Source organism: Tupaia chinensis, unplaced genomic scaffold (assembly GCF_000334495.1).
Source record: "Tupaia chinensis unplaced genomic scaffold, TupChi_1.0 Scaffold000101_1, whole genome shotgun sequence".
Taxonomy (NCBI): domain Eukaryota; kingdom Metazoa; phylum Chordata; class Mammalia; order Scandentia; family Tupaiidae; genus Tupaia; species Tupaia belangeri.
In genome coordinates this window covers 2,257,264-2,278,948 of record NW_006159565.1, presented here as the reverse complement: position 1 = coordinate 2,278,948, position 21,685 = coordinate 2,257,264, and the positions used below count along the sequence as shown (strand labels likewise).

Genomic DNA, 21,685 nt, shown 5'->3' with positions numbered 1-21,685 from the left:
AGAGTTATCCTGGGACTTAAAAGAATCCATATGTACTCTTTTTGTGGCCACATGTGATCTCTTGAGTGGTAACAAAAAGGGGTAACAAGCTATATCTGTTAGATGCTGCATTCAGAACAGTTGCCTTACAGGCTGGATTCTAGGAGAGTGACAAAATTCATTAACACTGTGCTTCTCTTTAAATACAAAACAAAGCCAGTGTTTGTCATGAGTTTTGACTATAAGAAGTCACAGAGAATTGTTTTCTACAAATCCTTTGTTTTTTAATGTAAGAGTTTGAAGCCTGTTAAATTTTAATAAAACTCCAGGGCTTTTACAACCATTTTATAATTTGGTACCATTATCACCTAGCCATTTAATTAGAACACATTTTTTTTTTTTAAGAGAGATTTTTGCTGTAGGGCACGTGTGCTCACTGGAGAGACAGAAAGCCAAAAATCAACCTCCTCCTCCCCCTGGGAGATAGCCACACCACAACCCCTTCTCCTTCTGGGATCTTGGGCACACTTGCATATGCGCCCAGTGTGATTTTGAAGCTGCCAGGTCCAGCTTGAACACATAACCAGCTGCTGGTCCCAGGACACTTACTCATTTTTACCAAACCAGCAGTGGGTTGGATGTAACATTTTTTTATGTTCATATATTTGATTGTATAACAGTTCTTAAGGCAGATGTATCATCCCTATTCTACAAATGATGAGACTTGCTAAAGATTGTAGCCAGTAGGGGCCGGCAGGTAGCGTGATAGTTAGGGACGCTGGACTCCCACGTGGCCAACTGCAGTTTGAGTCCCGGACCTGGCGGCTTGCTTTCTCACTTTCCCTCTCTCTCTTTCACTGTGTTCCTCTCTGGTCAAATTTAAATAAATAAATAGAGTAAAATAAAATAATTCTTTAAAAAAAGACAAAGATTGTAGCCAGTAAATGTAGCAGGTCTTAAGCAAACTCCCAAGGCCTGCCTTCTCCATACAGTGATCCCAGTACCACTGGGCACCTTAAGATCCTTGTTTTAGTGGGCGGGGAAGAGATGTGACATTGCAAGAATGAAGAATAAAAAAGAATATCTAAGAGAAAATGGATAGGATGAGAAAAAGGTAGAAACTTGGTAAGAAAAGGTATTATAAACTTTAGACTAGAATTAATTTTTGGCTTCAGCCTTTTTTTTTTTTTTTTTTTTCTTTTTAAATTTGCTTTCTCTCAAAGAAAAAAGTAGTAAAGTGAGCCCCACATTACCCATCACCCAAATAGTTAGTCTTGGCTTTTTTTTCTAGTTGTTATTTTTTGTTTGTTTTTTAAAAGAATTATTTATTTTAATTTTATTTATTCATTCATTTTCATTTGGCCAGAGAAAGACACACAGAGAGAAGGAAAGTGAAAAAGCAAGTCACCAGATCCGGGACTTGAACTGTGGTTGGCCATGTGGGAGTGTCCAGCGCCTTAACCACCATGCTACCTACTGGGCCCTCTAGTTATTGTTTTAAATGCCATTGTTACTATGTAAGAAAATAAGAGAGAGCATGTAAACACCAAGCTGAAACTGATCTTGGTTTCTTCCTCCTTCCATCCATACAGCATGACATGTAAGCCAAATTTGCATGCTGTTGGGGGTGATTTTTTACAGCAGGGAGGTGTCCAGGATGCCAAGTCTGGTAAAACCCAGACTGTAGCCCAGATTTTCTGACTGATATCAAGCTTCTTCCACAGATACAAGTGAGGTACCGATAGGGTCTCAGAGCCCAGTGAACATTGCAGTCTACGGGTTTTGTGTCACCAAAGGACTTTATGGGAAGAGTCCACAGCACTATCCAGTGAATCCCAGCAGGCTCCAAACTGAGCCCTTTCCCCTGGTAGGAATCACAGCATGGCCATATTCCCTTTCCAGTGCTTGTGAAAGAAGTGCCCTAGACAAAGTTATTTGGGTGCTGGGCCTCTTTGGCCTGAGGAAATGGCTGCAGAAGCCAGGGGCTCCCCCCTGAAATCTTTGCTCCTCCCCAGCACATTGTCAAGCCTCCCACTGGGCCATTCCAGACCCAGCTGCATAGCATGTGCTGCTCTGGGCTGAGCTCCACCCTCCCTATCTACCCCCTGACAATTTCCTGTTGCAGGAGGATTTCTGGGGGTGGAGGCTAGGGTCTGCTGTTGCTCAGGCGGTCTGCAGCTGATCTGGGAATAATTTGAAAACTAACTCCTCAGCTCTTTGGAAGCCTTTCATGAAATCATTCCAAGTTTATTAACAACAGCTGTGGCCACACATGACCTGGACTCCAGCCCCAGCCCCACCCCCGTAGGAAGGGTGATCACAGGAGGGGAACAGCAGTTGACTTACAATTCCCAGTCACCTTTCTAAGGGGAAGAAAAGTTAATGAAGGAGAAAAATCCTCCTTCCTTCTTCATGGTCATGGGAGGCAGGCAGGCAAGTGGCCAACTCTGGTGACCAGAAGTGTTAAAAACAGGTTCAAAAGGACTTTAATGGCTTTAGCAAGAACAGCTTTGTGCCAAGTGTTCAAACATCAATTTTGGGAACCATCAACCTGTGGCTGGCAATTATTGTTAATATGTGATTTGTGGAAAACTTTCTCTTTTTCCCTTTTTAACCATTTTGTAGTTTCTCTTATTTTTCTCCTGTCCAGACCCTGCTGTGTGGACAGAGCTATGGGATCTCATCATAAGGAGCAAGTTTAAGGGGTTAGTTTTTGGTTTTCCCTTAATTAAAACCTCTCTGGCAAATTCTTCAGCCATCTACTACAGAGAATTTCTAGAGAGATTGGGCCCCACACCCTCCATTAAACTCTTGCTGTGCCTCACTCCCCTCCCAACCCATCCCACCTGCATGGGAAACACACGTGCTCTGTGGCCAGCCCAGCACTTTCTGTATCCTGCTGAGCTCAAAGGAATTCAAGGAGAGGAAATTAAACCTTCTCCCTCTAACAATACAATTCACTCCTTCCTTTAAAGTGCTCTTCCAGATCTGCTGGGTGGATTAACCTCAATTTCACATTAAGAGACTGGGAGGGAAGGTAGAAAGATTAAGAGAGAAAGGAAGGGGCAGTCACACCCAAGACAGGGTCTCCTCACCTGCAGTCCCCCCTCCTCAGACTACCTGCTCCTAAGATCCCGGAGCCTGCTTGTGCGCATACATATGCTCATTTATATATTCAGGCCAACGCAGGATCCAAACTATAGTCACCATATGACTTCCAGCCTTGCAGGAAACTTGCTTTACTATTCTGCCATAGTGACTGGGCCCACATTCTCTTTGATCCTTTGTTCTTGACACTGCACTTGGGGTGGAGTGCATTTCTCAGCAAATAAAGCCATGGTTCATGGGTAGCAATAGGAGCACTGTGTGATTCACTTCTACCCCAACCTACTGTGTCATTACCCTCAGTCTTTTGAGACCCTGCCTATCTTGGTACATCTTGGTTACTGACCAGTGTTCACTTTCTCTCATCTCAGCCTGGCCTTATTCAGAAAGGAACTATTACGTGGATCCATCTGAATGTTTTCACCAAAATTAGGAGAGACCAGAAAGAAGGCAAAAAAGGAAACTCATCCCAGGCCTGCTGGCTCCTTCTTACAGCCCATGCCTGCCGATGCTCCTGGTGGCAAGTACAGACAGGCTCCTCCTCCCACAGTTGCCTGTTGGCCAAGGTAGACAGCACAGGAAGAAGAGCTCAGGGTTCGAGTGGATTCACATTAGCCTGTATTCCCTCCGAGGGCAGACCCTCTGAGCCCACCTAAGGACCTCTCCTCAAAAACTATCTGGGCACCCTAAGATTTATGAGTCTAGACCCCACTCCTGTCCCTTCCCACTGTGCTGCTCACCTTAGAGCCTTTAGCAAGTCTATGCATCCTCTGCCTCTTGTGAGATCCCTGCCCACCCCCTGTGGAGAGACTGTGTATGGGTGGGGCCAGCAGTTGGTATAATGACTATGTTGCTGAACTCGCGTGTAGTCAACCGCAGTTCAAGTCCTGGACCCAGTGGCTTAAACTCAAGCCGGGTGCGTGTGCATGCGTGCACAAGATCCCGAGAGGAGAATGGAAGAGAAGGGTTTGCAGCATAGCTATCCCCCCAGGGAGTGATTTCTCACTTTCTCTCTTTCTCTCTCTCTCTCTCTGTCTTTCTGGCAAGCGCACATGCGCTCCAGCAAAAACCTCTCCCCCCCCCAAAAAAAAAAAAAGATATATGATACATATATGATATATGGACTTTCACGCTGCAGGGCATGGCCTTCCAGAATGGAACCTCAGAGGGTTTTGAAAATGAGATGTAGATTCAAAACCAATAGGAGATATGCCAAAGTATTCCTAGGAGTTAACTCTGGTTGGCATCGATGGATATTTTTTTATTTGTGGTGTTAGGTTAAATTCTAAGATTGCCTTTAATAAGGCCATCAGGTGATACAGAGGTTAAGGTAGCTGGATCCCACATGGCTGACTGTGCCATTTGAGCAGCTTGAAAAACACTGGATACGTGTGTGTGCATGCTCAAAATCCAAGAGGAGAATGGAGGAGAAGGGATTTGGGTATGGCCATTCCCCCCTAGGAAATGATTTCTCACTTTTTCTCTATCTGAATGCTCATGCCCTGTAGCAAACTTTTAAAAAATTGCCTTAATATTGTAAGACATAATGTTGTTATTACCTTAATATATTGTAAGATACATATTATTTTAATTATTAGGAAGAGAGATTAGAATGACCTTTTTTTTTTTTTTTTTAATATGTGGGAATCAAATCCCTGGGGTTTTTTTATGGCAGGGAAAGGGCAAGGGGTCAGCAGAAGACGTGATGGTTAGGATACTGGGCTTCCACATAGCCGACCACAATTCCAGTCCCAGACCTGGTAGCCTGCTTTCTCACTTTCTTTCTCCTCTCTTGCTCCTGAGCACACATGTCCTGTAGCAAATTAATAATAATGATGATAAATAAAATAAATAATAATACTTTTTTTTATAGAGAGATTTTTACTATAGGGCTTGTATGCTCGCCAGAGAGACAGCGAGAAATCACCCCTCAGCGGGGTGGCCACACAGCAATTCCTTCTCCTTCATTCCCTTCTCAGGATTTTGGGCACGCATGCACTCAGTGTGAGTTTTAAGTCTCCTGGTCCAGGATTTAAACTGTGGTCAACTACGTGGACATCCAGTGATATAACCATTACACTATCTGCTGGTCCCAAAAGAAATAATTCTTTTAAAAAAAGAAAAAGACAAAAGGAGAAAACTCCATAGTATACCACCATGATATTCAAGTAACTTGGTAAACTTGTGAGAAAATAAATCAGGCAAGGAAATCCTGAAATGTTAGTTTCCATCTAGGAAATGGGCTATAAGAACTGTACTCTGAATCCATCCCCATAGCCAGATCCCACATGACCATCACAGTTTGAACCCTAGCCCCAGCAGTTTGACCCAAAAGAACTGAAAACACTCTGGGCGCATATGTGTCCATGCCAGAGTCTCATGGAAAAATGGAGGAAAAAGGATTGTGCCATGACCACATCCCATTGGGGGTGCTTTCTCCCTCTTTCTCTTTCTCTCTTTCTTCATCTCTGGCAAGCACAAGCACCCTAAGAACACCCTGGGGCTAGCACCAGAGTGCAGTGATTAAGCACTGTGCATTGGGAGCCAGATCTCACATGGCCAATAGAGTCGGAATCCTAGACCTAGCCACTGAGAAAAGATGCCAGGCACATAGGCCTGTGTGAGTATGTGCCCAAAATCCTGACACGAAGAAGGAATGTAAAAAAAGGGATTATGATATGACCATGCCTGATTAGGTGGTAGTATTTCTGTCACTTTCTGACCGAGTGTATGAATCTTCTGGCAGTAATAATAACTTTAAAGGGGCAAAAACAGCAACACTTTGGTCAGAGGCCATCAATCACTTTATTGCAGAATGCAATATTAAATCCTTGTGCTGACCCTATTGTCTAGTGGTTAAGGAAGCTAGATCCCATATGGCCAGCCACAGTTTGAATCTTAGGCCCAGAGGCTTGGAAACCATACCAGGCATGAGTGCATGCCTGCCCAGTATCTTGACATAGTTAGAAATAAAGTATTGGCTGCAGGACCAGCAGATGGTGTAATGATTACGTTGCTGGACTCCCATGTAGTCGACTGTGGTTCAAGTCCCAAACCCAGTGACTTAAAACTCACCCTGGGCTCATGTGCATGTGTGCCCAAAATCCTGAGAGGAGATTGAAGGAGAAGGGATTGTGGCATGGACATTCCCCTTGGTGAGTGATTACTTGCTTTTTGTCTCTCTGGCAAGCACACAAGCCCTATAGCAAAAATCTCTCAGGAAAAAAAAAAGTGATTGCTTTATTACAACACCCCATTGAGGAGTTCTCTGTGTCAGTGATAGACTATGGTCTTTAACTCAGGTTTCTGGCTCAAGAGGTGAGGTTTATAGAGCCCCCTCCCTCCCACTCTGGTTCTAAGGAATCTGCTGGCTTTTATCTCAAAGGCCCAGTGCTGGAGAGATGAGTCAGAGACCACTGAATGGTCAAAAACTATTGAATTATTTCAAGGGATGGTACATACCCTTCTGGGTGAGCTAAGCCCAAGAAAATAAAAATTATTCTATAAAAATGTGTGGCAACATGGCCTGTTTCTGTGCTTTATTGAATACTTTGTCTCCTTGAATAGAGATGTGTTTTGTTTTGTTTTGTCTTGCCCTGTTACTTCTTATGTATAGTGGGGAAAGAAGTTTAGAGTTTTGCCTATCCTAGAGAGAAGGAACTCTTGTATTTCAAGGAGGATAAGAAGCATTTTTTCTAGAACAAAGTAGAATGTTAGTCACCTCTTGGATACAGTGTGACACAGGGTGAGAGTTCCTGGGACCCTCTTAGTCACACTCCCCAGAAACTCAGTTCAGAAACAAGTAATTTATATAGTTATGAAGAGCTCAAGCTTTGCAATTAGACTGCCTGGATTAGAACTTCACTGTGCCTCATCTTCTGTATCTGTGATATGAGAATTAATAACACACAGAGTTATGAAAATTAAGTCTCTTTGAGGTGCTTCTAACAGGGGCTGGTACATAGTAAGCTCTCAATAACCAGTGTGATTGCCACTTGCTTGGCACTCTATGAAAGAGAGGTAATTTGCTGCTCACAACAAACCTTTTTCGAAATTAATAAACTCAGGTCGCCAGATAGTGTGGTGGTTAAAGGTGCTAGATTCCCACATGGCTGACCACAGTTCGAGTCCTGGACCTGACGACTTGCTTTCTCAGTGTCCCTTTCTTTCCCTCTCTGGTCAAATTAAAAAATAATAACAACCATAGAATTAAGTAAATAAATAAATAAATCATTTTTAAAAAAGAAAGGAAAAGAAAGAAAGACATTCATAAGGTAGTGGGAGTAGATTGGGGACCCAGGCCCAGATCTGGAGCCCCAAAGTTGTTCTGTCCATCACACCAGCTACCCCTCTATAAAGAAACCATAATTTTACCCCTATAGAGGCAGGTCCAGTCCCAGGCTTTCCTGTACATCCTTTACTCCACCCTGGAGGGAACAGGATGGTTGTTCTGTGATCTTGTGCTGCCCTCTCATCAGCTTCTTTCCCTCTATTGTTCCTTATTCAAGGGCAGCCCAGGTGCGTCCTAGATTTGCAGCGCATGAGACTCTTTTTATCAGTTCTCCTTCACCAAGACAATGACTCTTAGGATACTGAGGATGCTTCCCCAGGGAACTCACCTCCAGAAGGCACTGCAGAGCCCCATCTGTCACAGCCAAATCCAGGCCCTGTCCTGGTCAGGATCAATCTTTGTGTCTTTAGCCTCAAGATCAACCATAAACCTGCCTGTCCCCTTTTTTTTCTTTTTAACATTTTTAATTTTTTAAATTACAGTAAAATACAGGGCCAGCCGTGCCATGGTGGTTAAGGGCACTGGACTTGCACATGGCCAACCATGGTTCGAATACCGGACCCAAAGGTTTACTTTCTCACTTTCTCTCTCTTGCTTTCTCTCTCTCTCTGTGTCTCTGGAGATATTAAAATAATAATAATAATAAATTAAATAATTTTTAAAGTATAGTAAAATATATGTAAGATAAAATATTCCATTTTTAAGTGTACTGCAATTCAGTCTGTCTTCACCTTTTTTTTTTTTTTTTAGAGGTTTTTGCTATAGGGCACATGCGCTCACCAGAAAGAGAAAGACAGAGAGACAGAAAGCGAGAAATAACCCCCCCGGCGGGGAAGGCCACACCATAATCCCTTCTCTTTCATTCTCCTCTTGGGATCTTGGGCACACACACACGCACGTATGCCCAGCATGAGTTTAAGCCACCAGGTCTGGGACTCAAACTGTGGTCAGTTACATGGGAGTCAAGCGACATAATCATTACACTATCTGCTGGCCCCTGCCTTCACTCTTGAAGAATTTCAAATACTTAAGGGAAGCTGCTGGTGGGAGAAACCTCTGCCTCAAATGAAGAAAGAAATCTTCCTTTGTAGACTTTTTTTATGTCGCTGGACTCCCATGTAGTCAACCGCGGTTTGCGTCCCGGACCCGGTGGCTTAAAACTCACGCTGGGCACGTGTGCGTGTGTGCCCAAGATCCCGAGAGGAGAATGGAGGAGAAGGGATTGCGGCGTGGCCATCCCCCCTGGGGGGTGATTTCTCGCTTTCTGTCTCTATGTCTCTCTCTGTCTGTCTGGCGAGCGCATGCGCCCTGTAGCGAAAACCTCTCAAAACAAAGGAATTATTTATTCAATTTTTAAATTTATTCATTTATTTTAATTTGACCAGAGAGAGAGAGGGAAAGGGAGAAAGCAAGCCACTGGGCCCAGGATGCAAACTGTAGTTGGTCATGTGGGAGTGTCCAGGGCCTTAAGCACCATACCACCCGCTGCCCCCCTTTTAGAGTTTAACATATTGGCTGAAAGTGTAAATTTTTTTTCTTTTTTTAAAAAAATAAAACTTTAATTCTTACTAAAGTTACTAAACAGTGTTCTACGACTCCTTCCAACTCCAGTTGGAAAATGTTGAAATCTGAAACATCTAATCAGTAGTCTTAGTAAAACTATCAATTTATTCATTACTCAGAATAGTGAGCTTCAACATTCTGGGGAAAATACAGACTCCAGGGATACTGCCCAGATCCCAAGACAGATTTTAAAGGTAGTGATCTGGAGTGCATCTCCCAAATCAGGAGAGTGATTAGAGCAGAGAACGGATCAGAAGACCCACCCAGTCTAGCTCTCTTCAAAACGTGAAGGCTGGGCAGTAGCTTCATTTCCCCTGGATCCTGAGTGGAAAGCCAGGTGTCACAGTGGAGAAATGGAGAAGTAATTGCCAGCTAGTGGGCCGTCTTCCAAAGCTGGCAGGCTGGTGTCAGAAAGCTGGACTCATTCGCCTGTGAAAGTGCTTCAGACCCTCTTAGTTCTTAAGCTGAATTTCCTCCAGGATGTTTGATTTACCACAGGGAGCTTAGACCTGTGTCCTGCCTGCTTGCACCCTCAGCAGTGCCGCAAGAGGCCTTACACTCAAAAGGAAACTCTCTTATCCCTCGTATTTAATTTATCCTGATAAAAATGTCACAAGAGAGTCTGAGGGGAAAAATGGGCTAGTGGTTATTCTTTAATACTGTGAAATTACCGTTTCATTTATGTGGAATTCCAGTGTGGAATGTCAGCTGAAACTGTGGTTGCAGTACAGAAATGCTAGCTAGCTCCATAAGGAGACACCAGGACTGCTTCATCCTTTGCCAGATCTCCAGCATTTTGCAGTGCCTCATGCACAGTGGGTACTCGATAACGGACATCTAAAATGAAAGAATGGATATACTGCCCAGAGTTTCAAGTCAAATAAGTGTTGGGGAATCTTCAAGACTTTTTTGTTGTTGTTGTTCAGAGAGTGTGTTTACTCATCAGAGAAAGAAGGAAGCACCACCCTAACAGGTGTGGTCATGCCATAAGCCCTTCTTCTCCATCTCTCCCTCCTTTCGAGATTTTAAGTATGTACACACATAGTCCTGGAGTATTTTTCAAGCCACGGGATCTGGGATTTGAACTGTGGTTTCAGCCCTGAGGGATCCTTCTCCCTTAACCAGCAGGTCACAGAGCCAGTCCTCAAGATGTCTTTTCTATGTATTTTCTCCAGGAAAACTATCAGAGTGACTCTGGGAAATATGTCAATCATGTATGCCACTTTACCATCAACTAAACATAACTTGGAATAACTTATTTCCTCTGGAACCTCAGTTGTGCTATAAGGAAGTTGACATGGATGATTTCTTTTTTTTCTTTTTTTTCTTTTTTTTTTTTCTTTTTGGAGAGGTTTTTGCTGTAGAGTGCAAGCTCACCAAAAAGACAGAGAAAGACAGAAAGCAAGAAATCACCCCCCTCGGAGGATGGCCATGCCATGGCTCCTTCTCTTCCATTCTCCTCTTGGGATCGTGGGCACACACGCACACACGCCTTAGCGCACTGGCTCTGGTATTTGACCCCCTGTCGACTACATGGGAGTTAATGATGTAACCATTATACCATCTGCTGGTCCCTGAAATGGATGATTTCTAAGGTACCTCTCATGCCATCAGAGGACTTAAGTGTCCCTCTGGGGATGGGTAGGCATGACATATTTATTTGATGTGATAATGGTAGTAATAACACGATGCTGATAGTTATAATTAATAAATTAGGGTTAGAAAACTCATCTTACAGGACCAGCAGATGGCGTAATGGATACGTCACTGGACTCCCGCATAGTTGACCACATTTCAAACCCTAGACCAGGTGGCTTGAAACTCACATTGGGTGCATGTGTGTGCATGCCCAAGAAGAGAATGGAAGAGAAGAGATTATAGTGTAGCCATCCTCCTTGGGAGGTGATTTCTTGCTTTCTGTCTCTCTGTCTCTGCCTCTCTGGCAAGCACATGTACCCTATAGCAAAAATCTCTCAAAGAAAATTCATCTTACTTGTATCATAAAGAAGCCACTGAAAAAGCCAGCAGCTAACATGGTGGTTAAGGTGCTGTAGTTCCACGTGCTGACTGGGGTTCGAGTCCCAGACCTGGAGGCTTGCTTTCTCACTTTCTCTCTCTGCCTCTCTGTCTTTCTCTGATGAGCACATGTGTCCTATAGCAAATAAATAATAAGTAAAATTGAATAAATGATTCTTTAAAAAAAAAAAAAGCCACTGAAAAAAGATTGGGGGCCGGTTAAGAAGGTATCTTGGAGGTGGCTGACTACATGGTTGAGTCTTGGGCCTGGAGGCTTAGGAACCTACATACATGTGTATATGTACATGTGTGCGTGCATGCCCAGAATCTCCAGAGGGGAGTAGAGGAGAAAGAATTGTGGCAAGGCCATCTTCCCTCAGAGGCGATGTCTCAGTTTCTCTCTCTGGCAAACACACACACCCTATATCAAAAACTTCAAAAAAAATTTTAAAAGATTGGGGTCATCTCCCCTATACCACTTTTTCTTGAAACTTATGATTTTTTCTTTTTTTTTTTTTAAGTTTTTTGCTATAGGGCACACACACTCACCAGCAAGGAGAGGAAGGAGGGGGGGGAGAGAAAGTAAGAAATCACTTCCCTGGGGGGATGGCCATACCGCAGTCTTCGTCGCCCCACCCCCACCCCCCCGACACACGCACACACACTCCAAACATGATTTTCAAGCTGCCAGGTCTGGAACTCAAACCGGGGACTTGGCCATATGTAATCCAGCTGCCTTAACCTCCACACCACCTTCTAGCCTTCCTTTTTTTTTTTTTTTTTTTTTTTTTTTTTAAATTTCCAAAGGGCACATGTACTCACCCGAGAGAGGCAGAGAAAGCACCCACCTATAAGATGTGGTCACTCCGCAATCTCCTTTTCTCTATTTCTCTGTTCTGGTGGGATTGGGGGCATGTATACACATGTACCTGGTGTGTCTTTCAAACCATCAGGACCAGAATTCAAACCATGGTTGGCTGCATTAGATGTGGCTCCCTTAACCACCAGCTACACAGCCAGCCCCAAACTCTTCATCTTTCTTAAGTACTTATTTCTGCCATTTTGCAGTTTGTCTGTCCTTTAATCATGAGTACTTACTTTTTACAGAGTCCTTTCTTTAGCTCATTCATTCTTTAAAGCAAAACCCCCCCCCCCTTTTTTTTTTCCACAGAAATACTGAGACTCGCATAGATTCAGGAACTTGTCCAAGGTCACTTAGCAAAGAGTATGGATCCACTACTCTTCTGCTTCTCAGTTTTAGCAATCGTTTTCCTTTACTTCATTTCTTTTTCTTTGTTTTTCTTTTTCATCTTTTTTTCCTAAGCCTACCACTGGCTCCAAAATGAAAAGAGTTTATAAACTCCTGATTTAGGCAGCTCATAGATACTATCTTTTTTATTTGTTTAAGAATTATTTATTTAATTTTATCATTATTACTACTATTTTTTAATTTGACCAGAGAGAAACACACAGAGATCTGGGGGGAGGGAGAGTGAGAGTGAGAAAGCAAGCCGCCAGGTTTGGGACTTGAACCATGGTCAGCCATGTGGATGTTCAGTACCTTACCATAACCACCTGCCACCTTTAGAATTATTTACTTATTTAATTCCATTTGTTGTTATTTTTTAATTTGACGAGAGAGAGAGAAATAAAGTGAAAGGGAGAAAGCAAGCCACCAGGTCTGGGACTCAAACCGCAGTTGGTCATGTGGGAATCTAGCACCTTTAACCACCACACCACCTACCGGCCCCCATAGATGATATCTTGACATTCGAGTAGAGACCTTCAAACTGTGTTCACCAAATCCTGGGATTTGCTTAGTGATTACTTTGTAGGATAGAAAATTCCCCGTTGCGGAGCATTTGCAAAGAGGCTAAATGACCATGTCTTGGGAGTTTTACAGAGAATGTTTATTTGTTACCTGGGTGATGGACATGGTACCCTCAGGACTCCTCCTAGACAGAGTTCTATGATGTGTGTGGGAATTTCACTACTTTTTAAATGCATCATGAGAACTTAACCTTTATCACATCTCTTCTTCCCTATGCCTTGCTTAAAACACCTGGTTAGGTAAGCTCCTTAAATTAAAGAGACTTGTGTATATAGTAAGAATTTCCAAATGTCAGAATTGGAAAGATGCTTATGAGAGCATTTAGTTTAAACTCTTCACTTGGCATCTGAGGCCTGGACAGTGACAATAGATAGGGCTGCCTGCTGTTGCCGACAGAGCCTACAGTCTCCAAGGAATCTGTTCTAAAATTCTTTTGTCTATCAATCCAAGAGAATGTGTTACATAACTTCTACTCATTACATCTGTGTGACTTTCTGTTTCATTGCTGACCTAAAGTTTAACCAGTAAACTTGGAACAGTGTCTAGCACAGAATGGGCATTCAGTACACATTTACTGAAAGAAATTCCTGACTCCGGAGTCACTGAGGTTCATAAATAGTCTTGTGGTGAAATCACTGTTTACTATCTTAGCTGTGGAATTAATAGCCCACTAAGTAAATGTACACTCTCCATTCTCAGTCTTCTGATGAGGCTGCCATTCTCTGCTGGGCCAAGGGTTCGTTCTCCCAGCACACATGCTCCACTCTGGCCCTCTACTCATATTTCAGAAGCTCCATTGGCATCATCATATCAGCATGAAAAATCCAGAGTTATCATTGACAATATTCCAGGCCAATGGGGCCAGCCAGATATTTAGGCTTGAATGCTTATCTGGGGAAATAAATGCATGTTAGACTTTTTGCAGCACTATAACTTGCTCCTTCCATCTCCCCTCATATTGGGAAGCACCACCACTCCTCCTGTTTCTCCCCAGCCTGACTGCTCTTATCTCCTGGGGAAATTGCTGAAAGACCCCAAGAAATAGCACCACCTTCCCAGTCAGCTTTCCTTTGCACTTAAACTTGGTCTGTCTGTAGAGTTGTCACGGCAGGTGTTTGCCACAGCTCTGGGTGCAATTCACACTGTCCACAGCTGCTGGTTATGAAGAATGGGTACCATCTCAGTGGGGTTTTACAATCCAGTGAGTGTTATTTTGGTGACACAGTGAATTGGAAAGCTCCTTTGCAGGGCCACTGAGAAGGAGGGGTTGAATCCCACCACCAGGACATGAAGTGGGTGTGAGGGGGGTAGTCTGTCCTGTGGTAACAGCTGGCCTCTCCCACCACTGTGCCAGGTAGCAAGTGGAGATGTGGGAACTGCATGGGGCACAACCCAGCCACCTAAGTTTGCTCAGTGCAACCCTAAGCTTTTTTGATGACCACTCACACATCTGTCTGTATTCAAGTGCCTCTTAGGTTCCTACCCTAGATTGGGATAATCCAGGTGTAAATTCATTATCATTCTGGGCCTATCAGGTATTGAGTAAGAGAAGGGAAGACAGCAAGTCTGCAGAGGAATTGTTCTTAATCTACTTCCCCTCCTTGGTTTTCTGGGCTCTAGCTGAAGTCATTGCTCTGTTGCAGGGATGTGGCCCCTTCTGCAGCCTTCTTCAGCTATACCTGCCAGCTGTCTAGGAGTTGAAAACCAGCTTCAGGGCTCATCAGGGCCTGACTAGATGTTTATCCAGCTCAGCACAGGGACTTAACAAGACTTCTAGGCTTTGCACAAAGGGCTGCTTTGCTCCACGTTTGTAGAATTGAGACCTGAAATTTCCCAGACCCTGCTTACCCCCAAGACCCAACCTTCCCCAGCCCTCTGTTCATTGTCTGCTGTCCTCCAAGCTGAAGATTTCCCTCTGCTTGTTATACAAATTAGCAAGCACTCCTGGGCCACTCTAGGTAGCCACCTGCCATGCACAGATCCTTCTACCCCACCCCATTCTTTCTGAACAAGAACACCATCCAACTAACGCAGGAAGAAGATCCTTGGGGGAATGTGATTGAGTGATGTGCTGGTCCAAGAGCCCCACGGGGCCTCAGCACTGCATAGAACTACAGGTTTACCCTTTTTGTTGCTTTTACTCTAGGAAGATGATGAGAAGCTAATTGAGGAAATCCAGAAGGAAGCTGAAGAGGAACAGAAAAGAAAGAATGGAGGCAAGTGCTTTCTCCAGCACAGCTCCCGCAAAACGACCCCATGCCCAGTGCCCTTCAGTGCAGCAGGAAGCAGAGGACCAAGGGACTGTGTGGCAGCTCCCACTGCTGGCCTTCCTTGGGGATTCTCACACACAACCCAGCCAGGCCAGATGGTGCTGTGGCAATAGACATGACTCCACTTTGCAGTCACTGCTCAGGCCTGTAGGATGACCACCAAAGCCTTGGAGAGTTTTAGCATCTCCTTGACAGGGAGTCTAAGGAATGGGTAAATAAAGGCCCACACTGACCCTTCTGAGTTTAAACAGAGAGGTTCTGTGAGTGCCATCCCTCCAAAGGCTGTAGCTCTAAAGGAAGTCACATAGGTCCACTCATGCTGAGCTGGTTCACATGCCACCTGTCAAGTGCCCTTGTCCTTGGTTCCTCCTCATAACAGTTGGGTCTGTGTCGGGGTGTTTTACTCACAAGCCACCCTCTTGCATCCAGAGGTACAGATAGGCCAAAGGTCAAAGGCAGCCTCTCACATCCACACTCTAGACTCTTCCTAAACTCCCCAGCCCTGGTGGGGACCAAGATAAGTATGTGCAGCCCTGGGCCTAGGCTGGATCCCAGTGGAGTTGGTATAAACTGTTTTTTTTCAACTAAGTCCTATCTTTCTTTCAGAAAATACCTTCAAGCGCATTGGGCCACCACTGGAGAAGCCCCCTGAGAAGGTGCAGAGGACGGAAGCTCTCCCACGACCTGTCCCACAGAACCTGCACCAGCCTCAGATGCCACCCTATGCCTTTGTGCACCCTCCCTTCCCCCTGCCACCCGTCCGGCCCATGTTTAACAACTTCCCCCTCAACATGGGCCCCATTCCAGCCCCCTATGTGCCCCCTCTGCCCAATGTGCGGGTCAACTATGACTTTGGCCCCGTCCATGTGCCCCTAGAGCACAACCTGCCTATGCACTTTGGTCCCCAGCCACGGCATCGCTTCTGAAGGCCCAGGGCCCTGTCCCAAGCCCAACCCCTTCAGGCATTCAGGGAGCCTATGTGGGGCAGGGACTTCGGGATAGAGAACCCTTCCCTCCCCCAAAGCTGATGATTCTAAGTAGGGGTTATGGGTTTGGCTTTCAGAAGAATGAGCTGATTTTCTTCCCACTCCTTTCTTGGGAAGGGTCATTGTTCCTTGAAGAGTGCCCACAGGTTGGTGCCCTCTAGGTATCCCTAACAGGACTAGCTTGGCTCTCACTGGGCCAGAGATAAAGGGACGGCAAAATCCTCTTTCTGAAGAGCTTGCCATCTTAGCAGCCATTGCTGTGTCCCTGGCCATGAGATAGCCCTGTTCCTGCTGTATCACTCAAGTCCCTATGGAAAGAGACCACCAGGAAATAATTTGCCTCTTTTCCCCTCCCCTTTAGCAGACAACTGCTCAGAATTAAAAACCACATAGGCCTTCCTCACCACAGCACAGTGGGATCCCTAATAAAGAGAAGTAGCAAATAGAGGAATTTGGAGAGAGTTAGACTGCTACCCTACTGAGGCTCACCGAGAGTGGCCTTTCTGCTCCAGGCCACAGCACAGCCCACAGTTCAGGGACCCAGGGCCCCTGCTGTCCCCAACGCTTGCACTTCTCAGAGCCAAGTCCTGGGGAGCATCACTCAGGATGGGGAGCAGTGGCCACAGCCCTTGGGCATTGCTGCAGCACCAAAAGGGGCCAGATGCCGGTCCTAGAACTCAGGTACCACTGTGGAGACCACTCAGGCCCACTCAGATCAGAGTGCAGCAGAGGACCATCTCATGGTGTGGGTGTTTTGTCATTTACTTATACAAAACTTTCTCTTGTTTGCTCATTTGAATTGACCCCATTTTCTATGGCCTGCTAGAGTTTCTCTCCCTCAACCTGCAAATTCAGACAGAAGTAGATTACCCCATACCAGGCAGCTGCTAGGATCTGGGTGGGCCTGTACGTGGCCAAACAAGGTCCTAGAGAGCTAGCTGTGATTGAGACCTGGTTGCCCAGCTGGGCAGCCCTGTTGTTGAGAGACTTCTCTCCCACCAACCATGATGAACGGCTTTTCCCCTAAGATGTTTTGGGGTGAGGAGTGGACTTCCCTGAGGGTGCATGTGGTCCTGAGCACTGCTGGGCTGCCACCTGAGGGACAGGTTCACCCACCTGTCCAGAGGTTCTCTGAGCAGTTATGGTGAAGGCAGGTACAGGTGACATCCTGTAGGCTGAGGACGCCTCTTGTCTGAAGTCAGGTGAAAGTCAGCTCTGAGCCTGCTGATCCCATCACCTTCAGTCCTGTCTGGACCGTGTGCTGTGCAGTGGCCCAAAGCTTCCAGCTGCTCTGCCACACTCGTCATTCTGTTGTGTTGGCCTTCCTTGTCCTTGTTGCCATGGAGTTCAGAGATACCGGTGACCAGGGGCCTGTGAGCTGTGCTGCATGTGGAACCCCAACACGAGTTCTGTCCTCCTGCAGAAGGGGCCCATGCTGTCTGATGTGCCAGAGCAGATGGGCCCTGTCAGTGCCATCAGTTTCTCAGATGTATTTCAAGGGTTAAAGTGGAAAACAGTTCTAAGATGCCCGTTCTTTCTGCCTTTCCTCAGGATGAAGGCTTTAAAGACAGGTGGTGATCTGGCCATGGAGTGGGGACATTGTGAGGGGCCCAGGAGCAGCTATGCTGTGTCCACTGCCCAGGGAGTCCCTCCATGTTGGGCTGCCAGAACTTTGCTTCTAGCCTGAATGATAGTGCCTTGGAAAGGCGGGCTCCACGTGGCACTGACAGGACACTAGAACCTTAATGCCTCCTCCCAGGCTTCCCCAAGGAGGGTCTCAGAACAGAGGGCAGTAGCAGACCTCCTAGCAGAAGGGGCCGCAACCCCAGGCACTGTCTCCTCCCCCAAAACCTTGGGAACCTAGTTCTAGTTTTGCCCCCTGCCCATCATATGGCTTCATCCAGTGGCTGAGGCAGGAGAATAGGAATTGGCTGCTGCTAGGGCTGAAAGGACAGATTGGGCAGGAGGCAGGTTCAAACCTCAGTATGAGAAGACCAGAGTAATGTCCTGGGACCAAACTTGAAGATTGCCCTTTGCAGTGATTTCTGGCTGTTCTAGCACACATAGCTGTTGGGGAGGGTACTACTGCCTTTGATTATCAAAGGCACCTGATTCCTAACACCCTTCCTGAGCTGGGCTGCAGGCTACAGCCACGTGAGTAACCATCTCAGCCCTGCAGGCCTCAGCCTCAGGCCTCTGCTTCCTGTACTGGTGACAGGATTAGAGAGCCAGAATGGACTAGAGGTCTTCTGAGCATCCCTCAAGTAGCTGCACAGGTCACAGTGCAGTGAGCCCAGCACAAGCAGGTGTCCCCAGGCTTGGTCCCCAGGGTGAGAGACTGCCTAGCCACAGTCCCATTTTACTTGCCTTAAACTGGAGAGAGGAATCTGGTATTTGCACTTAGCAAAAGATTTAAAAATTGAAAAATTCGCATGACCTGTCACTTTGTATAAAATTAGCAAAAAATTATTATGTAGTTTATTAAATTTTTTTCTTTATCTTCTGGTAGTAAAGATACATAAATCTGTTTCAACTACTGTGTGTAAAATGCCTGTATCATATGTAACTTGGACTTTTTGTAAATAAATGTTTGTGCACTCTGCACTCCCGACAGGTTTCATTTCTCCCATGGCACTATCTGGCAAATTAGGGAGACTGCTACAGCCACTCACTGACAGATCCCTTAGGAGTGATTAGATCTGAACTAGTCCTGAATTATGTCCCTGGAGAGGAAATGCGGGACAACTGAACAAGAGCAGGCTGGGAGGTGGCAGTTCCTGAACAGAGGAGAAGTAAGGTTTCCTACCTCTTTTTTTTTTTTTTAACAATTATTTTATTTTAATTTTATTTATTCATTCATCCATTTTAATTTGACCAGAGAGAGAGAGGGAGAAGGAGGGAAAGTGAGAAAGCAAGCCACCAGGTGTGGGACTCAAACTGTGGTCAGCCATGTAGGAGTGTCTAGCACCTTAGCAACCATGCCACCTCCTGGTCCCAAGGTTTCCTATCTCTTAACCCAAAAGAAAGAAAGATCAGGAGATGTACGAATTCTGCTTGAATGACTACTGAAGCCCAGATTGGGCACAGAAGATTTAGTTTTTAGTTTTCTGGCAGAGAATCTCATTAAAGGGTGATCAGTATCTCTTCCAAGTCCCTCCAGACTGCAGCTGCCAGGAATTGGCCCCAAGACTGAGAGGGAGCTATGGACATAGGAGAAGCCATGATCTACAAATGCAGGTTGACCACAACATGCTTTTAATAAAGTCTGAAGCTATTCTCCCTGGCATTTGCACCTTTTTTTCCGTCATAGGGTGCATGTGCTTGTCAGGGAGGGAGAAGAGGGAATGCGAAAAATTGCCCCCAGTAGAGATGGCAACACTGCAATCCCTTCTCCCACTTTCTCTAAGGATTTTGGCACACACGTACATGCACCCAGCATGATCTTCAAGTCACCAGGTCTAGGATTCGAACCATGGTCGACCATGTGGGAAGCTGCATCTTAACCACCATACCACCTGCTGACCCTGCCACTTGCACCGTTTTAGTATTTTTTTTCGGGGGGGGGGATTTTCACTATAGGGCACATGTGCTCGCCAGACAGAGACATAGAGACAGAAAGTGAGAAATCACCCCCCAGGGGGGATGGCCCTTCTCCTCCATTCTCCTCTCGGGATCTTGTGCACGCACGCACATGCGCCCGGCGTGAGTTTTAAGCCACCGGGTCCGGGACACGAACCGCAATCGACTACGTGGGAGTCCAGCGACATAGCCATTACGCTAACTGCTGGTTCCCTGCACCTTTTTATTGAACGATATATTGGGGGGGGGGTATATATATGTATATATATATTTAACGTGTCTTGAGAGAAGATATATGGAAATAAAAGTTTTAAGACAAAAGTTATCTACACTCCCAGCTTCTAAACCAGGGGGTTGCTTTTTGCTGTGTTTTATTTGCTATAGGGTATGTGCACTTGCTAGACAGAGAGAAGGGGAAAGTGAGAAATCCTCTGTGGAGCTGGCCATGCCATAGTCCTCTCTCCTCTGGTCTCAGGATTTGGGGCATGCATGCACACATGCCCAATATGATTCTCAAGACACCAAGTCCAAGACTCAACCATGTAGACAATCATATGGGATCCAGTGCTCTAACCTCCATGCCACCTGCTGGCCCCAAATCAGTGCCTTGTTTGCCTACCCATGCTGTGCAGCCCGTGTTCCTGTGCATGTTGCATAGTTTACATATTTCACACTTCTGAGGTCTCAGTAGATAAGAAGGCTATTGCCCATTGCACTGTAATATTTTTTTCCATGTCCATCCCAGGTAACCAGTGTGATATTCCTCTTAACTCTCCCAAGTGTCTGCCAGTCATTTCAACATACACATCCACATAGGGGTTTTGTTTTAACCTAAGTTAACATTTTGCTCACAACTTTTTTTTTTCCTGAAGAATCATGAACTAGCCTCCAGATCTATAGATCTATGTGCATCTAACTTGTTCTTTTTATCTCTGACATATTTCTTTGTACAGTTTTGCCCACATCTATTAGGAAAATCTGGATACTTCCAGTGGTTTTGCCACCACATACAATACTCCTTCCATAACTGGTGCTTTGATGTTTTAGAAGTTAGATTTTTGGAAGTGTAGTTGCTGAATCAAAGAATTGGCAGGGAGGGGAACATCCATGTGTCCAGATGGCTTTTGCTGGATTCCTTGCTTTCAAAACCTTGTCAGTCCCGTCACAGGTAAGCCAGCCCTGGGCTCTCACCGGGTCTTGATCTTGCCCACGGAGGGACATCTCTGTGGCCACAGTCTTGGTCTGTCCTGAGACATCCTCTGGAATTTGACCGCATGGAGGCATCACTTGTATCTACTTGTTTTTTGTTTTTGTTTTTGTTTTTTAAAGTTTCCAGAGGGTGCCTACACTCACCAGAGGGAGGGAGAAAGCGCTCTCCAACAAGGCGTGATCATGCTTCAGTCTAGTCATTATTCCTCCATCCTGTGGGGATCTGGGCAAGCTTGCACATAGGAAAAACACCCCAGCATGTTTTTCAAGCTGCTGGAGCTGGAACTCAAACCACGGTCAACCTTGTGGGATCTGGCCTCCTTAGCTAGGCTATGGGACTAGTCCTCTGTTTTGTTTTTGTTTTTTTAAGTGTCTTTGTACTTTAGCTACAGCTTCTTTTCAGTCAGGAGCATTTGTAACTGTAATGTCCAAACTTTTACTTTTCCATTCTTAAAGTTTTGCTTTTTGTTTTTTTGTTTTGTTTGTTTGTTTGTTTGTTTTTAAGATTTTGCCATAGGGGGATCAGCAGATGGAAGAATGGATACATCAATGGATGGACTCCTACATAGTTAACCACGATTCAAGTCGACTGCCATGCATGCCCAAAATCCTGAGAGGAGGGGGACCAGCAGTTGGCGTAATGGCTGTGTCACTGGACTCCCATGTAGTCGATGGCAGTTCGAGTCCTGGACTCGGTAGTTTAAACTCATGTCAGGCGCGCGTGTGTGTGTGCCCAAGATCCTGAGAGGAGAATGTAGGAGAAGGGATTGCAGCGTGACCATCCCCCTTGGGGAGTGATTTCTCGCTTTCTATCTCTGTCTGTCTCTGTCTGTCTGGCAAGCGCACATGCCCTATA

At 45.5% G+C, this 21,685-nt stretch overlaps 1 protein-coding gene across 2 annotated transcripts in view; it reads left to right on the top strand.

The window, feature by feature from the left end:
- RNF216 (ring finger protein 216) overlaps positions 1-18,645 on the top strand; it is a 162,210-nt gene extending 143,565 nt beyond the window's left edge. For both annotated transcript variants that reach the window (XM_027769995.1, XM_027769994.1), the window contains exons 15-16: positions 14,932-15,001; positions 15,662-18,645. In XM_027769995.1, the coding sequence (XP_027625796.1) occupies positions 14,932-15,001; positions 15,662-15,981 (390 nt within the window). In that variant the 3' untranslated portion in view covers positions 15,982-18,645. The remainder of the gene's footprint in view (positions 1-14,931; positions 15,002-15,661) is intronic.
- The last annotated feature ends 3,040 nt before the right edge of the window (positions 18,646-21,685 follow it).